Raw genomic sequence first — 14367 nt, 5'->3', positions numbered from 1 at the left:
CAAACAAAACACAGGATGCTGTCTCTTGTCAGCCAAGCACCGGTGCTCTAGAACAGACCTCCAGGAATCCAAAGTGTTCAGTATAAATGTTTAATTAATATATATATACATACCTCTGGTTGTCTGGGCACTCACACTCCAACTGTGTTCAGTGTAGTTTGAACAACAGTTTTCCCACACTCTGTTTCCTTCCTCCATTTATTTAGTATAATACTCTGTGACAGCTAGATGACCAGCAGTTCAGTCTGACTGGTTCTTGTCAGCCATTTATACTACAGCAGCCTTATTTTGTATTGATTAGCTGTTTTTAAGCTTCAGGACAGTTTTTTTGTTTCCACAATAAGATTCATCTGTTTGCTTCAATATCCACTTTTAATGCCTCTAATCTTTCAAGGACAGATTAATACTCATATAGTGCCTCTGGAAAGTTTTTATACCTGTTAACGTATTTTCTCATTTTGTCACATTACAACCACAAATCAAACCAAAGTGATGCATAACTGTGAAGTGAAACCACAGTGTTTAAATTTAGTAATTGGAAAAGTAAGGCATGCATTCAGTCCCCTTTACTTTAATACTCCTATATAAAATCCAGTGGACCAGCGAACATCCGCTTTGGATCCACACGGATCTGCAGAGTGAAGCATGTTGGCGGCCTAAGATCTTCTTCCTGCCTCTGATTTATTTTTTCTGTGGTTTATTTCTGCATATAGCTTTAGAACTGCAGAGAAGAGCAAGATGAGCTGTCTCATATTCTACTGTCAGGACATAGTGACAATTTATTACATATGTAAAAAAAACAAAAACATATTTTTATGGAAGTTACCTATTGCAACTTTAAACCTACACAACATTTAGTTACTTCTATAGTTTATTGTAGCAGTTTCTCATCACTTCAGACAAATTGCAAAATATTTTTGGACATGCATCAATTGTTTCCATTTGTCTGCAGCTTTAAAGCATTATAATTTGCTTATGTTATTCAAGTCAAAGTGAACTATGCTTATGAATACAGAATAATAATTCCAAATTAGACTAAAGTCCTTATTTATTGCTTGAGTCATTACAAATGTGCCGTTTATTACAGAGCAAATTCCTTTCTGCTGAAGAAAAGGTGTTCTCCTTTCTTCACCAGGAGAAAAAATTAAAGATAAGAGAGTGCCAATAGTAGAAATGGACACATTAATTAATTGTTGTTTGGGCAAAATAACAAAACAGAAGTGTAATGTGGTAAAATTTAACTGAACACAATGCCTGAATGGAAGAAAATTGAAGCCCTGAATGTATATGCTACCAGTAAATCTCACTGAATTAGAATACGCTTGAAAGTTTTGTTATTTCAGTAATTTAATTGTATAGAATTTCACTAATTAAACTGAGAATACTTCAAGGTTTCATTTTCACTACTTAGCGCTAATGAGATCCAAAAACTCAGTTTCTTTGGATAAATAAGACCAATGCAACAGATTTTGCTGAATTGAGTTAATTTAGTCAAGCTCATTTAGAATTCAATACAATTTAATTGTATTGAATTTTGTGTATCCTTCATGAACAGGAATGATATACAGATATGTGGCATCTCTAAAAGCTATGGTAAAGAGAGAAAATTTGGTACATTAAAACTTTTCTAGTCCGTTATCCCACTATATATTTTTAAGATGACTGCATGTGTTGTATAAAGTTTTTAATGATGAACAGAACATGCGCGCTAATATAGCACTGTATAAAGAACAGTTCTTAAAACTTGTTATATAATTTTATTGGAGTTTTATAGCTTATTTATGTTTCAAAATTTTCAGTTACTTGTCTGAGTCTGAGACGAGAGGGGGGGATTTTGTAATTTGCCATTTCTGATTGAGGCCACAGTTGACTTTGTCCAGTCAAAAACAGAATAAATTCAGAAGATATCAATCTGCAAAACACAAACAGCACAGGTTTTTAAGGATGGCAAGGTTTTTTTCTATGACTGTGAATTTTCTACATAAAGTCATGCTCAATAAGAAGTGGACAGACCTGCCTTGGCATCTTGTTGCATAAGTGGAAGCATATGTAATTTTGTCAAAATTAAATATTTGCAAATACTTGGCTACATTTACCCCTCAGAGTATAAACTGCTTGTATTCACTGCCTGCCTGTCTGAGTTACAGCTGAAATAGTGCAAAACACAAACCTTACTTTTCTGCAGTGTTTCAGTCCAAAAGCCTAAATTGATCAAAACCTGCACAACCACAAGTGACATTAATACAAGACAAGTGATAAAACCTTAAAGGCCAAGCTCTTCCTCAGTCTTTCTGAGTGGCAGCCACAAACTCCACTGCTTTAGTGACGGATGTACATTCCTATATGTCTTCACTTCATGTTCTGTGATGACATAAATTAAACATGTAGCTTTTATGCTGTGAATGAGTGGGAAACAGTTTATTTCTCAAGCACTACTCATCAGAATGCATTCAGCCTCCAAAGGTTCAAGCTTCAAGACGGTGACATCCAGAATTTGTGGCTCTGACCAGGACAAAGAATGGCTCTGTCTTCAATCACCGTCCCACACGCATACAAATAACTTGGGAAGAGGTTTTGATGGAATAATGAGGATGCTTTGTGTGTGTGTGTGTGCGGGTGTCGGTGTGTGTTTGTGTATTGTCTGAGGATGGAGTTAGACAAAAGCCTAATCTTTTGTCCTGTCATTTCTTTTTTGACACACCAGCAGTCTGACAGATTCCTAACACTCAAGGCTATGTTTTAATCTTCTCTATCTCTCCTTCATCTTTTGTGACTGAAGCAGACCTCTTAGCGCTTGTTTTGCTTTATTAGTCCAAAAATGTATGCAAATAAAGAAATTTAACCCCATTTGCTCTAAAGAATATGTTCAGAAAGAGATGCTAACAGAGCACAATATCATGGTACACGATATTGTTCAAGTTAAAACTGATTGCTAATAAAAATCTAATAATTTTAACAAACTAATAAAACATTTAAAATATGCATAGATTTCACAATGGTAAGTGTTACTGATCAGGCCCGAATCTGGGCGAAATCATTCAGATTCAGGTTTCAGACACAAATATTTTGAGACACATAAAGACAATTACAAAGTTCGTCCTCTATCTGGAGAACATCTCCAAGATTGAAGGACTTGTGTGTGTAGGTTTCATGATCTTAAAAAATATATATAATTGAATTGATAACTGCAATAGTGTCTTCATTGGTTTGCCTAAGCGGTAAATCAGTCTGCAGCAGCTGATCTCGGATGCTGCTCCTTCCATCCTCACTAAAACAATAGAGGACATTAACCCAGTTCCAAAGTCCTTACACTGGCTCCTTTTAGCTCAGAGAATAAAATTTTAAATACTTCTGTTAGTTTATAAATCACTGAATGGCTTAGCACCAGAAGACATTAAATCTTATTTGTTGTCATTATATCAGCTTTCCAGACCTCTCAGGTCTTCTTGTCCTAGGCTACTCTGCATCCCCAGAACCAGAACCAACCTTGGAGAAGCGGGATTCAGCTTTTATGCTCTTCTAATCCCGAACAAACTCCCAGAGAACTGAAAAGGAACTGTGCTATGTTGTACAAATAAATACACCGCACCTTGCTCAGCAAAGTATTTGCACCCCCTTTTTTTACATTTCGGTAGAGTTAAAAAAAAAAAAAGTAAAAGAGAGTTAACACAAATATATATTATGCTTTTTAAGTTTATATTTGTATCAATTGAAAATCATCTTGTAATTCTATTTCACAAATATCCACAACTTACTGCTGGTCTCTCACATAAGGTTGTGACTATAAAAGTTTGACGTGTACAAATTGCAAGGCGCTGTATGACTTCGTGAAAATTGAAAGTGTTCTAATTGTATCCATTGTACATTTGTCTGGAGATGACAAGCATAATGTGCAGCCCTTGGGTTGCTTTGCTCTCAAGGTTATTGATTTTTCATGAGCTTAATAATAACCAAGACAAATCTCTTTTTATGTTCCGTCCTAGACAGACATTAAATGACATTAAACTTATAAAAATAAATTTTCACACCCAAAACTGCCAAAAGAAACCATTCACTTCACCACTCATAGTGACACTTATGCCTCTTTTCTGCTTTTCTCCTCTTTCCCCAGCTTTGACCCTCAAAAGGGCTTCTGGTGCCAGCTCCTGGAGGGAGGAAAGACAAAATGTTTGGGAAAAAGCAAAGGAAGAAAGTATCCTCCTATGGACCCAGAGGTAAATTTGTTTCCTGTTAACTAAAAGGATTTTGTGCTCAGGTGAAAAATGGTGCATGTATTGTGATGTGACGGATTCAGAGAGCAACTGACACAAAAGGAATCGGGCCGTCATACTGGCAGTGACAACCCACATCTCTCTCTCTCTCTGTCATTGATGCAAACTATCCCCCAGGAGTCAAAGCAGAGGTGGCCACTGTAACCCTATCAGATCCAGCCAGACGCTTCAAACCTAATTAGGAGGACCTAATAAAAACTACAATGAGAAGCAGAACAAGGCAGATTGGGTTAAAGGGAGATGAAAGATAAAAGGGGAAAATCCAAATCTATAAATCTTTATCTTCCCTCATGGCTCCACAGAGAGGCTGCAGACGATGAATTACACATTTGCTCTCACATAGATACATCCTCTCTCCACACGTGTTCACGCATGGCTCACGGCTGTGCCTCCGCGTCACCTGTAATTAAAATTTATTTGAGCCTCAATCAAGGAGACACAAGGAGAGGCCAAGGAGAGGCGATAGAGTGAACAGCAGGGCAGCGAGGCAAGAAAGGAAAATAATTATAGAGCGCTGCACAAGTATTCACACCCGCTGAACTTTTCAATATTTTGACTCATTGCAGCCACAAGCTTATTGTGTTTTATTGGAGTTTTACATGATAAACATGAAGTAGGACATAATTCTGAAATGGAAGTCTCCATTACTCCAATACAAATTACCTTATTAATTTGACATAAAATGTAATGTTTGTTCAATTGTTGACTGTATAGTGTTTTCTTTACAGCTTTGTAGTTTCTTCTATAAACTTGATTAATAATTGGTCAATAAGATCTATCTGTATCTATTTCAATTTCACTATAAATACAGCTGTCTTGTGAAGGCCTTGGAGCTTTATTAGAGAACATTACAGAACAAAACCGCTTTTTGAAGCCCAAGACACACAGCGGACAGATCAGGGAGAATGCTGTGAGTTTTTAAGCAGGACCAGGTTATAAAACTATATTCCAACCTTTAAACATCCATAAACAGAAAGTGTAAGACAGACCTGCAAACCTACAGACACGACTGTTCACTTGATCCAACAGGCTGTTCAAACAGAGGATTAATGAGAGAAGCAGAGAGCCACAGCTCAATTGGGAGAATCTCTTGACAAGACAACTGTTAGCCTTACCCTCCAATGATTCTACACTTTATGGAGAGAGGGAAAATATAAATAAATAAGAAATTTGTATGTATGAGACACAGGATGCGTGGAAGATGTTGCTCTAGCCAGATGTGACCAAAATTTAAATTGTACTGCCTACATTCAAAATGCTCATCACACTGATCACACCATCCCCATGGTGAAACATGGTGGTGGCAACATCATCCTTTGGGAATTTTTTTTATGTGGTAACATCAGCCTTAAATACAGTTAATGCTACAATTTAATGGTTTGCATAAATTTTGTTTTAGAATGGTTTAGTCAAAAGTTTAGACCTAAAACCAATTGAGAATCTTTAGCAAAACTTTAAAAACTGAACACTAAACAAACCGGTCTGTAAATTGTAGCCTCCAGTGAGCTCTTAAAATATTTGTTGTATATTTTTAAGTGTTTAGCCATCATTTGTAATGCTTTCTTGTCCTTTAACTTCTTGAACCTTGACTGGACTTTTGGTTTTCCTGACTCTTGTTTTTCCTTAATTCTGCCACCTGTCTGCCATCATCTTTGTTCACACACTCAATGTCTTTTCATCTCTTTCTCTTCCACTCCTCAGGCACGTGCATATCTCTCCAGGTATTACAGGGAGCACAATGTTGAGCTGTCAAAGCTGCTACATCGGCTCGGACAGCCCCTTCCCTCATGGCTGAGAGAGGAGCTGCAGAAGGTCAGTTCCATGTTCATCTCACCAGTGAGCATGCACTTTTAAAGGTTAAAAATAAAGATATAAAATATAAAGAACCAAAAAAAAAAAAAACTTAGCCATTTACAAAGTCTTGGGCAAAACCTGCACCGGTCTACTTGTCAGAATCTACTTGTTTACAGGTTTTATACTATTTGACTTTCTGTTTTGTAGTGTGACATCTTGTGTTTTTTTTCTCAAAAATATTTTAATGAACTTATGCAAAACAAGAAAGCTTGGTGACCAAAAGTGCTAAAAGGTCAACAATGAGAAGACCTCCATCCATTGTCCTGTGATAACCATTTCAATTTTCATTTGTTTGGTTTCCTCCGGTCATCACAAGATATAGATAATGATTGAAGGAACAACATTCCAGGTACAGCCGACTCAGCTGAGCTTCCTCCTTACAGTAGTCGGCTTTGCCTTGGAGAAAGTAGGAGGTGCTTCAATATGCATGGGGGAGGCTCAGTGCAGAGCCACTGCTTCTCCAAATCAAGAGGAGTGGGGCATTTAGTGGCCATGATGAGAATGGCTAACTGCCCCATATCCTTCTGATATGGGGTGAAGCCAAAGTAATTATTTTTATTTACTTATTGTTGGATCCACTAGTCAATTTACATTTGGTCTTTTATGACAGAATTGACAGATCAAAGAATGAAAGAAGGGCTCTAAACTAAGGCATGTCCAAAGGGAGCTTCCAGAGAACCTCCTTATTAGATGGCAGACGCCCTTCAAATGACTCAGTTTCATATGAACAAGCTGGGGTTCAACTTCAAACTCCCCTTCACTCATATGACTGAAGCATTTGGTTTTCATAGGCATTTATGCCAATCACAACAGTCTTTACCCTTTCCAGGTGACATTTGACTCTAATTGAAAAAACAACAGTGCAATTAAAGTACTTCATTCCCTTTTTTCCTCCCTCTCCTCTGTTTCCCTCTCTTTAACCCTTCCTCCTTTTACCCCTTTCTGAAGGTTAGATAACATTTCAGTCCATGAGCCAGGGGTAAAGGTCGAGCTATCAGAGATCGGAAAGTGACCAGAAGCTCCTGACCTTCAAAAGCGCGCTGTCTGTGGCCTTTTTGTGCACGCTGAGGTGAAGCCAAGGACGGGTGGATTTGTTTCACCTGCGAACTACGGCGCTGTTGGATGGAGCGGGAGGCGTGACGGGGCGAAGAATCTTTGTGCGCTTCAATGGACGGATGGATGAATAAATGGAAGAATGGATTAATAGCTCTCTAAAGAAACTGGGACTACAACCAAGCGCCAACATCTAATAAAAGACAGAGCTGTGTGAGACATTGAGGATTTGGCAGGTTCTGAATGCCCAAAACCTGTTCTGAACTGACTCTCATGCAGACCTGGAGTGACTTTGATTCTTTTTTTGGTTTGATTTCTCTGCTAAGTTATGATACCAGGGCAGCGCTGGTCAGCTGTGCGTGGTTCACTTAGAGATTTCATTGCACTGAGTTCTGTTCTCTGTTTCCCACCAAGATAAAATAATATGTACCTTTGAAGGTTTACTTTTACCCTTTTGTTTTATTTAGATTTTATTGTATGATTAAAGAATAAAAAGCAAAGACAAGGTGGACTCAGGGTGAATAATAGGCTGTTCCTTATTTGTTTTTGTTTTTGTTTTTTTGTTTGTTTTTTTTAATGATGGATCTTTTTTGGTAAAACAGGTTTAAGGCAGATCTGGTAGCATTGTTTCAACCCACAGTGCATCACATGACACTTCTATGGGAGAAGGTTAGGATTGGAAATTAGTATCGGGAGCTAAAAACAGAACTCAGTCAAGATTTTCCCAGCTGGTCATGCAGCAGTATGCTGTGTTCATTTATTAGAGCATTATTTCAGTTCTAAGAACTGCACAGACATGACCAAAACTGCTCAAAATTATGAATTAACACATTTAATTTCAGGATTTTTTAAAAGTTGGTTCGTAAGTGGAAGAAGATTAAGTTTTTTTTGTCTGTCTCATTTAGGCCTAAACCTATTTTTTCCCTTTGAAAACCAGTGGCCTAAGTTTAGCCTAAATTTGAATGCAAACAATCCTACATGTCAATTACAAAACCAAAATTCCAATAAAAATTCATATGACTGTCAGCATAAAATGTTTGTTGTGTTTTTGGTGAGCATACCAGCCCATTTGTAAGGATTTGTTTGTTCTGTATGAATGAGGATAGACTGTTTTAGATCGAAGGTAAGTTAAAAAGGACTATGGGGAGTTATGTTTTCAAATTCATTACCTTGATAATCTCAAAACAGAGACACAAAACAAGAACTGGCCTGTTTGACCAGAGATTGTTTTCTGTTATTATGTTATATCAGATAATAACATAATGTAAAATCAAAAAATAGCCTATGATTCAACACTGATATGCAAAATGAGTCGTACTCCTTCAACTTTTTCATATTGTGTCCTGTTACAACCACAAACTTCAGTGTTGGGATTTTAACCAACAGACTCAGAGTCGTACATAACTGTGAAGTTAAATGAAACTGAAGACACACTAGTCAACAAAGTCACAAATCAAGAAGTAACTTTGTCTCGCATGTACTATTCTAGATTTTTTTCATACTGTAGGGAAAAATATACTGTAAAAATATTTTAAGTATATTTGTTAAAGGTGAATCCAACCACAATGTTTATTTCTGATAAGAAATTAAACTGGCATCGCAGGTAATAACATGATGTGAAAGCACTATCAATTAAAAAATCTGTTTAAAAATGATTAATACCCTTCTTAATAATAAACTGAATGATTTTTTTGCTTTTACAGCAATCAGACAGTTCTGATAATTACCCTGTGTGTTTTTACTGGTATTTATTTTGAAGTCTTAAAAGTTGAAAGATCTCTTTACAATTACGTTATCCTTCTTGGGTGTAAAATAATAAACCTGGAATTAAAAAATGAAGTAAAGTTAGTCAAAGAATACAAATTCAGAAACATCAATAAAACTTAATTTGATTTTCAGTTTCACGATAGTGGATGGCAGGTATGAACTAGAGATTATTGCATGTATAAATCAAATGAGAAAGTATATCAATGACTTACCAGTTAAAGGTTGACGACACTACGAGATCGTTGTAAAAGGTTTTGTAAATATCTCCAATTGGTCATTGTAATGTGTAGTATTGGCCACATGAGGGCAGACTGAGATTTAAAACTGGAATTGAATTGTTCCGCTTGTGCTAATGATTTGCTTTTTCTGGCAGAGACAGTGACCTAAGCAAAAGATTAACAGGTTAAAAAAATAAAATTAAAATAACAACGCATCCCTGAGAGTCACACTAATTTTCAAGTTTTATCTTTCTTTTCTCAATGCCACATGGACTGATTCAAGAAAGCCTTTTTATTTCCATGTTTGTTTAATGTGTGTAGAATCATCCAACCAGTTCTTTATGAGTAACCCTTTAAAAATAGTGCATAACAGATTCCATAAGTTTAGGACTTTAGTTCTCATTAAAGTTTCTGTATAGGAAAATTGTGGCATGAAATGATCTCATGTGCCATTTACCTGGGAAGTTCTACTGTTGTTGTTTCTTAAGCTTTATGGGACACCTACCTGTTCTTTACAGTATTCACATAATACTTAACATAAAGTCTCAAGCCAATTGTTACATGCAGTGGAGGCTGCATGTGGGAGTTCCCCCCCCCCCCCAATTAGGTTGCTGCTGAGCTCCGGCGGGTTAAGCAGGCCCAGCTGGTTTCACTCTGCCTCCTGATCAGCAGAGTATAAGGCTAGCTGGGAAACTGAGATTCAGGGCCTCTTGGCCAATTGGGCAGCATGTGTGCTGCAGCTTTGTGATGCCTGTGTTGGAGGATTTTTCTGCTGGAAACCCTGGTTTTGTTGTCATTCTCCCTCTTTTTTTCCTTTTAGGGTCTCTTTCTTTCACCTTTGAGATGTCTTCCCATCCCACTTAAACAATAAACCTTTAACCTTACCCTCCTGGTTTTGACTCCTCATTTTTTCCTGGGTTTATCTATTGTTACAGCTCCCCTCCCAAGACCCCTAGACCGCCCTGGGGATGTAACACCAATGGAACCAAATGTTGACTAAAATGTGTCTTTGTACCACGTAATATTGTATACGATGCAGTTGCTTGGTGTAACAGCTGGGACATATTCTTGTTTTCATTTAAAGGAAACAAGCTGCTATTCATATTGATGCCCCACAATAATCCTCTGCCACTGGGCGTGTTGGTGACGGTGTGTCTAAAACAATGCTTCTTCTTGACACTTTGCTGTCATAAACATGTCTAAAAATGTCCCTACAGCACTTTGTCACCTGCTAGAGCTGTGACAAACAAAAAATCCAAAGTGAAACTCAACAACCTAATCACAGAAACTGCTTATGGCTATTTAAACCTAAACATAAGTTATTAAATTTCAGAGCCCTAAAGGTGAAAAGTATGAAAGAATAAATCATAATCTATAATTGGTCTTTCTTTTTTTTTTACTTTCTTTTTTAAAAGAAGGAAGTTAAATTTAAAAAGATATTTTCTGAAACACATTCTTTTGAGTGACGTATACTAAAGCAAGAAGCAAAACCAAATGCAGATGGTGTTACATCTGTTGTAGCACCCTATTGAAGCCTGTATGTCCAATATTTGTAGAGAGACTCTGGATTGTTTTACTGTCAAAAACGTTTTAGGGAATGTGGTTTGTGGCCACCCATAGGCGACACAAAAAATGGACTTTGCTAGACCTTTTTGTTACAAAGATCTACAGAGCTCCTTGGACAGTAACATGGGTACTGCAAATGCATCTCTCCCAGCATACAAAGGAAAATTGAGTACTGAGGCAAACCACTCATAGTGACTGTGGGTGTTGCATATGAACATAATGTCAGGTGAGAAACTTACTTAGTACTTTCTTCCTTAGAGTCTGAGCAAAATGAGAGAAGGAACATTTGACTGCAGATACTTTGTGAGCTCTAGAACCGTAGACTTCATTATCAATACTTTTGTATTGGGTAAACATTGCCACACATTAATAGTTTATGCAAGAATATTGTCAAAACTTTAGAAACTTTTGACTATTCTGACTTTGACATATTTTTAATTTTAGACATTGACAAAGAAATATTATTTATACTATAAAGTATTAAATATATTAAAATGTGACTGCTTTTTCTTTTTCTAATTTATGAGTGTTTGTGTGGTTTAGCTTATTTTAGTTGTTACTGCTCATAGAGGTTCTGACCGAGAGTGAGAGTTCCTTTTTTTAGCCCTTGCACTCTAGCTTGCATACTGAGGAAGACTGTTACAAGCTGTCATTTGTTTGGAGCATGAAAGAGCAACATGTGATCAGACTACCACGACAAAACACTCCAACAGTTGGACTTTTGGAAGCCGTCATAGCAAGCTGTCAAGACTGACAGTTTGGAGCATGAAAGAGTAATTTAAGAGCAGGCAAATCAAATAGCTTCAAGAGTTTAACCTTTGAATGTACTTACAGCATTCTTAAGAAATTTTCATAATGAGCTGTGACATAGCAAAGAGGGATTTTGATAACATAGAACTGAAAAGTGTCTTGAAATGTGGTAGTAGAGTGGTGAGGCAGATGCAGTGGACCCAGGTTATGGAGAGTAAATGATGATTTAATATGAAAATACAAGACTCCAGACAGCACAGAGTGAGCAAAAGCGAGGAGCTAATCTCTGGTAGCAACTGGAGTTATAATGACAGGAACAGGCAACAAGATGGCAGACAAGACGAGGACCCAACAAGGAACAAAGGAACACAGTTGGGATTAAATACACAGGGAGATAATCAGGGGAAACAAGAAACAGGTGTAACTATTGAGTCTCAGGACAACACGGAGACTCAATAGAGACAGAAACCTAAATAAACACAAAGAAAACTCAAATCCTCACAAAAAGTGTTGGGAGTGATTTTTAAATCCCACCTGAATGCTTCCTAAATACTAACACGCTTATTCAACATAAACTATGATAAGCAAAAGCTTTTCAAAACTATTTAGACAATAAATCATGTGGAATGAGTCACTGTCATTCTAACTATAATAACAATATAATATACCAACATGACTCAGTTGGTTAATTATGAAGGTATTCAATACAAAAGCAATACCTGAGGCAATAAGTGTGCAAGTACCTCAGTAATTTCACACACCATAATAGATTGTCATAACTTTAGGCTGGTGAGAAACATACTTAGTATTTTCTTCCTCAGTGTCTGAGTAAAATGATAGAAGGAACATTTGACTTCAGATACTTTGTGAGCTCTGTAGCCATAAACTTCATCATCACTACTTTTGGTGTTGGGTAAACATTTTACCACACATTGATAGTTGATGCAATAATATTGTTAAAACTTTAGAAACTTTTGACTATATTCTGACTTTGATTGTGCATATTTTCAATTTTAGACATGGAGAAAAAAAATATTGCATATTTGTTACCATATTAAAAAAATATATAAAAATATCTAGAGTGTGATGAATAAGGAGATAACACATTTTACCTCCTTACAAATGTTTTCCTTTATAGGTAAATATTACAATGAAATAATAACAATAAAGAAAGTAAACATTGGTAAAAGAGATATTGACATTAATGTCTCTTTAGTAACAGAAATGTCCAACACTGTAATAACAACACAAGAAGAAAGTGTGGCTGCAAAAAAGAAACACTTGGAAATGGCTGTGTAAGTTTTGATAGAGAAATATTGCCTATCTGTGCAAATGTTACACAGCACACAACATCAAATACAATATATTATTAAACATAAAAGATAAAGGCCTGAGCAATATTAAGACATGAAATAAGATTCTTGCATAAGTTAAAACACAACTGAGAAATTACACGAGACTGAAATGGGGCTTGAGAGCACATTTCTCTGAATATCACAGAGTTAAATTAAAAAATGGGTGATTTTAGTGCAAGTATGCATATTCATGGACAGACAGTTCACTATATGTTTGGTCCCTTTTTTAAGACAAACTACATAATAATAAAAAAATTTCAAGAAGGTCACAATAAAAGCTTGCACACAAAACATAATTTAAATAATGGATAATTTTACAACAAAATATATTTCAGCTATGGCATACTTATAAGTGTGAAGAAATGTCAGCATTGGTTTTTTTTTTTTACATTTTTAACCTGAAAATCCTATTTTCACCTTTTGGTCAGGCAATATGTATATTACCATGACAACAGATTGTCATAAGTGAAATGTATTGCTGCCCTGTTTTTCATTTGATCAATCGAGTCCTGAGTGGTCACTTCTTTCAGTTTGTGAGCCCTTATCGCGTTTTCTCATCACGTCCGGTTATTTTGCGTATCCATGTGCTAAAGGCAGAGACTTTGGTGTAAACACCAGGGGACTGTTGTGTCCTGCAAGCATGACCCCAGGACGTGACCCCATAAACCACCCAGCCCCCTCCTGGTCGCTCACACACCAACGGACCTCCACTGTCACCCCGGCAACTGTCCACGCGTCTCTCTGACTGGACGCTTCCGGCGCAGAGCATGCGGCTCGTGAAAGCATTGTGGAAATACTGCTGGCAGTGGCGGCGTGGGAGAAGGGACAGCGTGGCTTGCTGTAGGGTCTTTGAGTATGAACGTCCTGGAAAAAGAGATAGGAGTTAAAGGCTTTTGTGATTTCTGGTAACATTTGAGTATAAAAAGGGCGGGGGTTAGTTCAAAATGTACTGTAGAGTACGGCTGTTTGTACTATTTCAACATCTGCATTGACGATGTCTTCAACAAAAATTTCTTATCAGGATAAATTAGTTTCACATTTTTCACATCTGGATTGATTAGCATAGCATTTTAAGCTTTCCATTTTTGAAAGTCATTCGCAAATGTAATTACAATAATCGAATCATAGCAGTACTTCAATGCTGCACTTTTCAGATACGCTGTCTGGACTCCTGACTCACAACGGCAGCTAAACGCAACCAGAACTTATGGTGCTGTGTCCAGTTAAAATGTTTTACAACACCTGGGTTCACTTTTAAGAAATGCACTTTTTTCGTGAGCGCTGCAGTGCATCTCGTCACTTAACACGTTACCTGGTAAATTTAAATCGCACTAGGCATATTGTGCTGATGTGCGCCAAGACAGGACAAATTACTGAAGTCCAACCTGGGAAACACTGCAAGCGTAGGCTGTCGTACCAAAAATAATAGCCAGATTTTTTTGATGTTCATAAAAAAGATCTTTTAGAATAAAAGTAATGTATCATGAATGTACTACTTGATCTTTTGTAACAATAGTAACATGTACATTTCAC

The 14367-nt window shown here is 36.9% G+C and overlaps 2 protein-coding genes across 4 annotated transcripts in view; one reads left to right on the top strand and one right to left on the bottom strand.

Moving 5' to 3' along the window:
• Window positions 1–8212, top strand: part of ndst3 (N-deacetylase/N-sulfotransferase (heparan glucosaminyl) 3) — a 51243-nt gene extending 43031 nt beyond the window's left edge. The window contains exons 13-15 of one of the 2 annotated variants that reach the window (XM_044114813.1): window positions 4112–4214; window positions 5973–6083; window positions 7079–8212. In XM_044114813.1, the coding sequence (XP_043970748.1) occupies window positions 4112–4214; window positions 5973–6083; window positions 7079–7108 (244 nt within the window). In that variant the 3' untranslated portion in view covers window positions 7109–8212. Of the gene's footprint in view, window positions 1–4111; window positions 4215–5972; window positions 6084–7073 lie in introns of both variants that reach the window. The other variant, XM_044114814.1, reaches the window with a different exon arrangement.
• A 3497-nt stretch (window positions 8213–11709) lies between these two features.
• The window catches only part of prss12 (serine protease 12), a 31399-nt gene continuing 28741 nt past the window's right edge, over window positions 11710–14367 (bottom strand). For both annotated transcript variants that reach the window (XM_044114890.1, XM_044114889.1), the window contains one exon: window positions 11710–13698. In XM_044114890.1, the coding sequence (XP_043970825.1) occupies window positions 13376–13698 (323 nt within the window). In that variant the 3' untranslated portion in view covers window positions 11710–13375. The remainder of the gene's footprint in view (window positions 13699–14367) is intronic.

The sequence above is a fragment of the Gambusia affinis genome, linkage group LG04, assembly GCF_019740435.1.
Source record: "Gambusia affinis linkage group LG04, SWU_Gaff_1.0, whole genome shotgun sequence".
Taxonomy (NCBI): domain Eukaryota; kingdom Metazoa; phylum Chordata; class Actinopteri; order Cyprinodontiformes; family Poeciliidae; genus Gambusia; species Gambusia affinis.
Note: the sequence above shows the minus strand (reverse complement) of the source record. Positions and strands in the feature narration are given on the sequence as shown.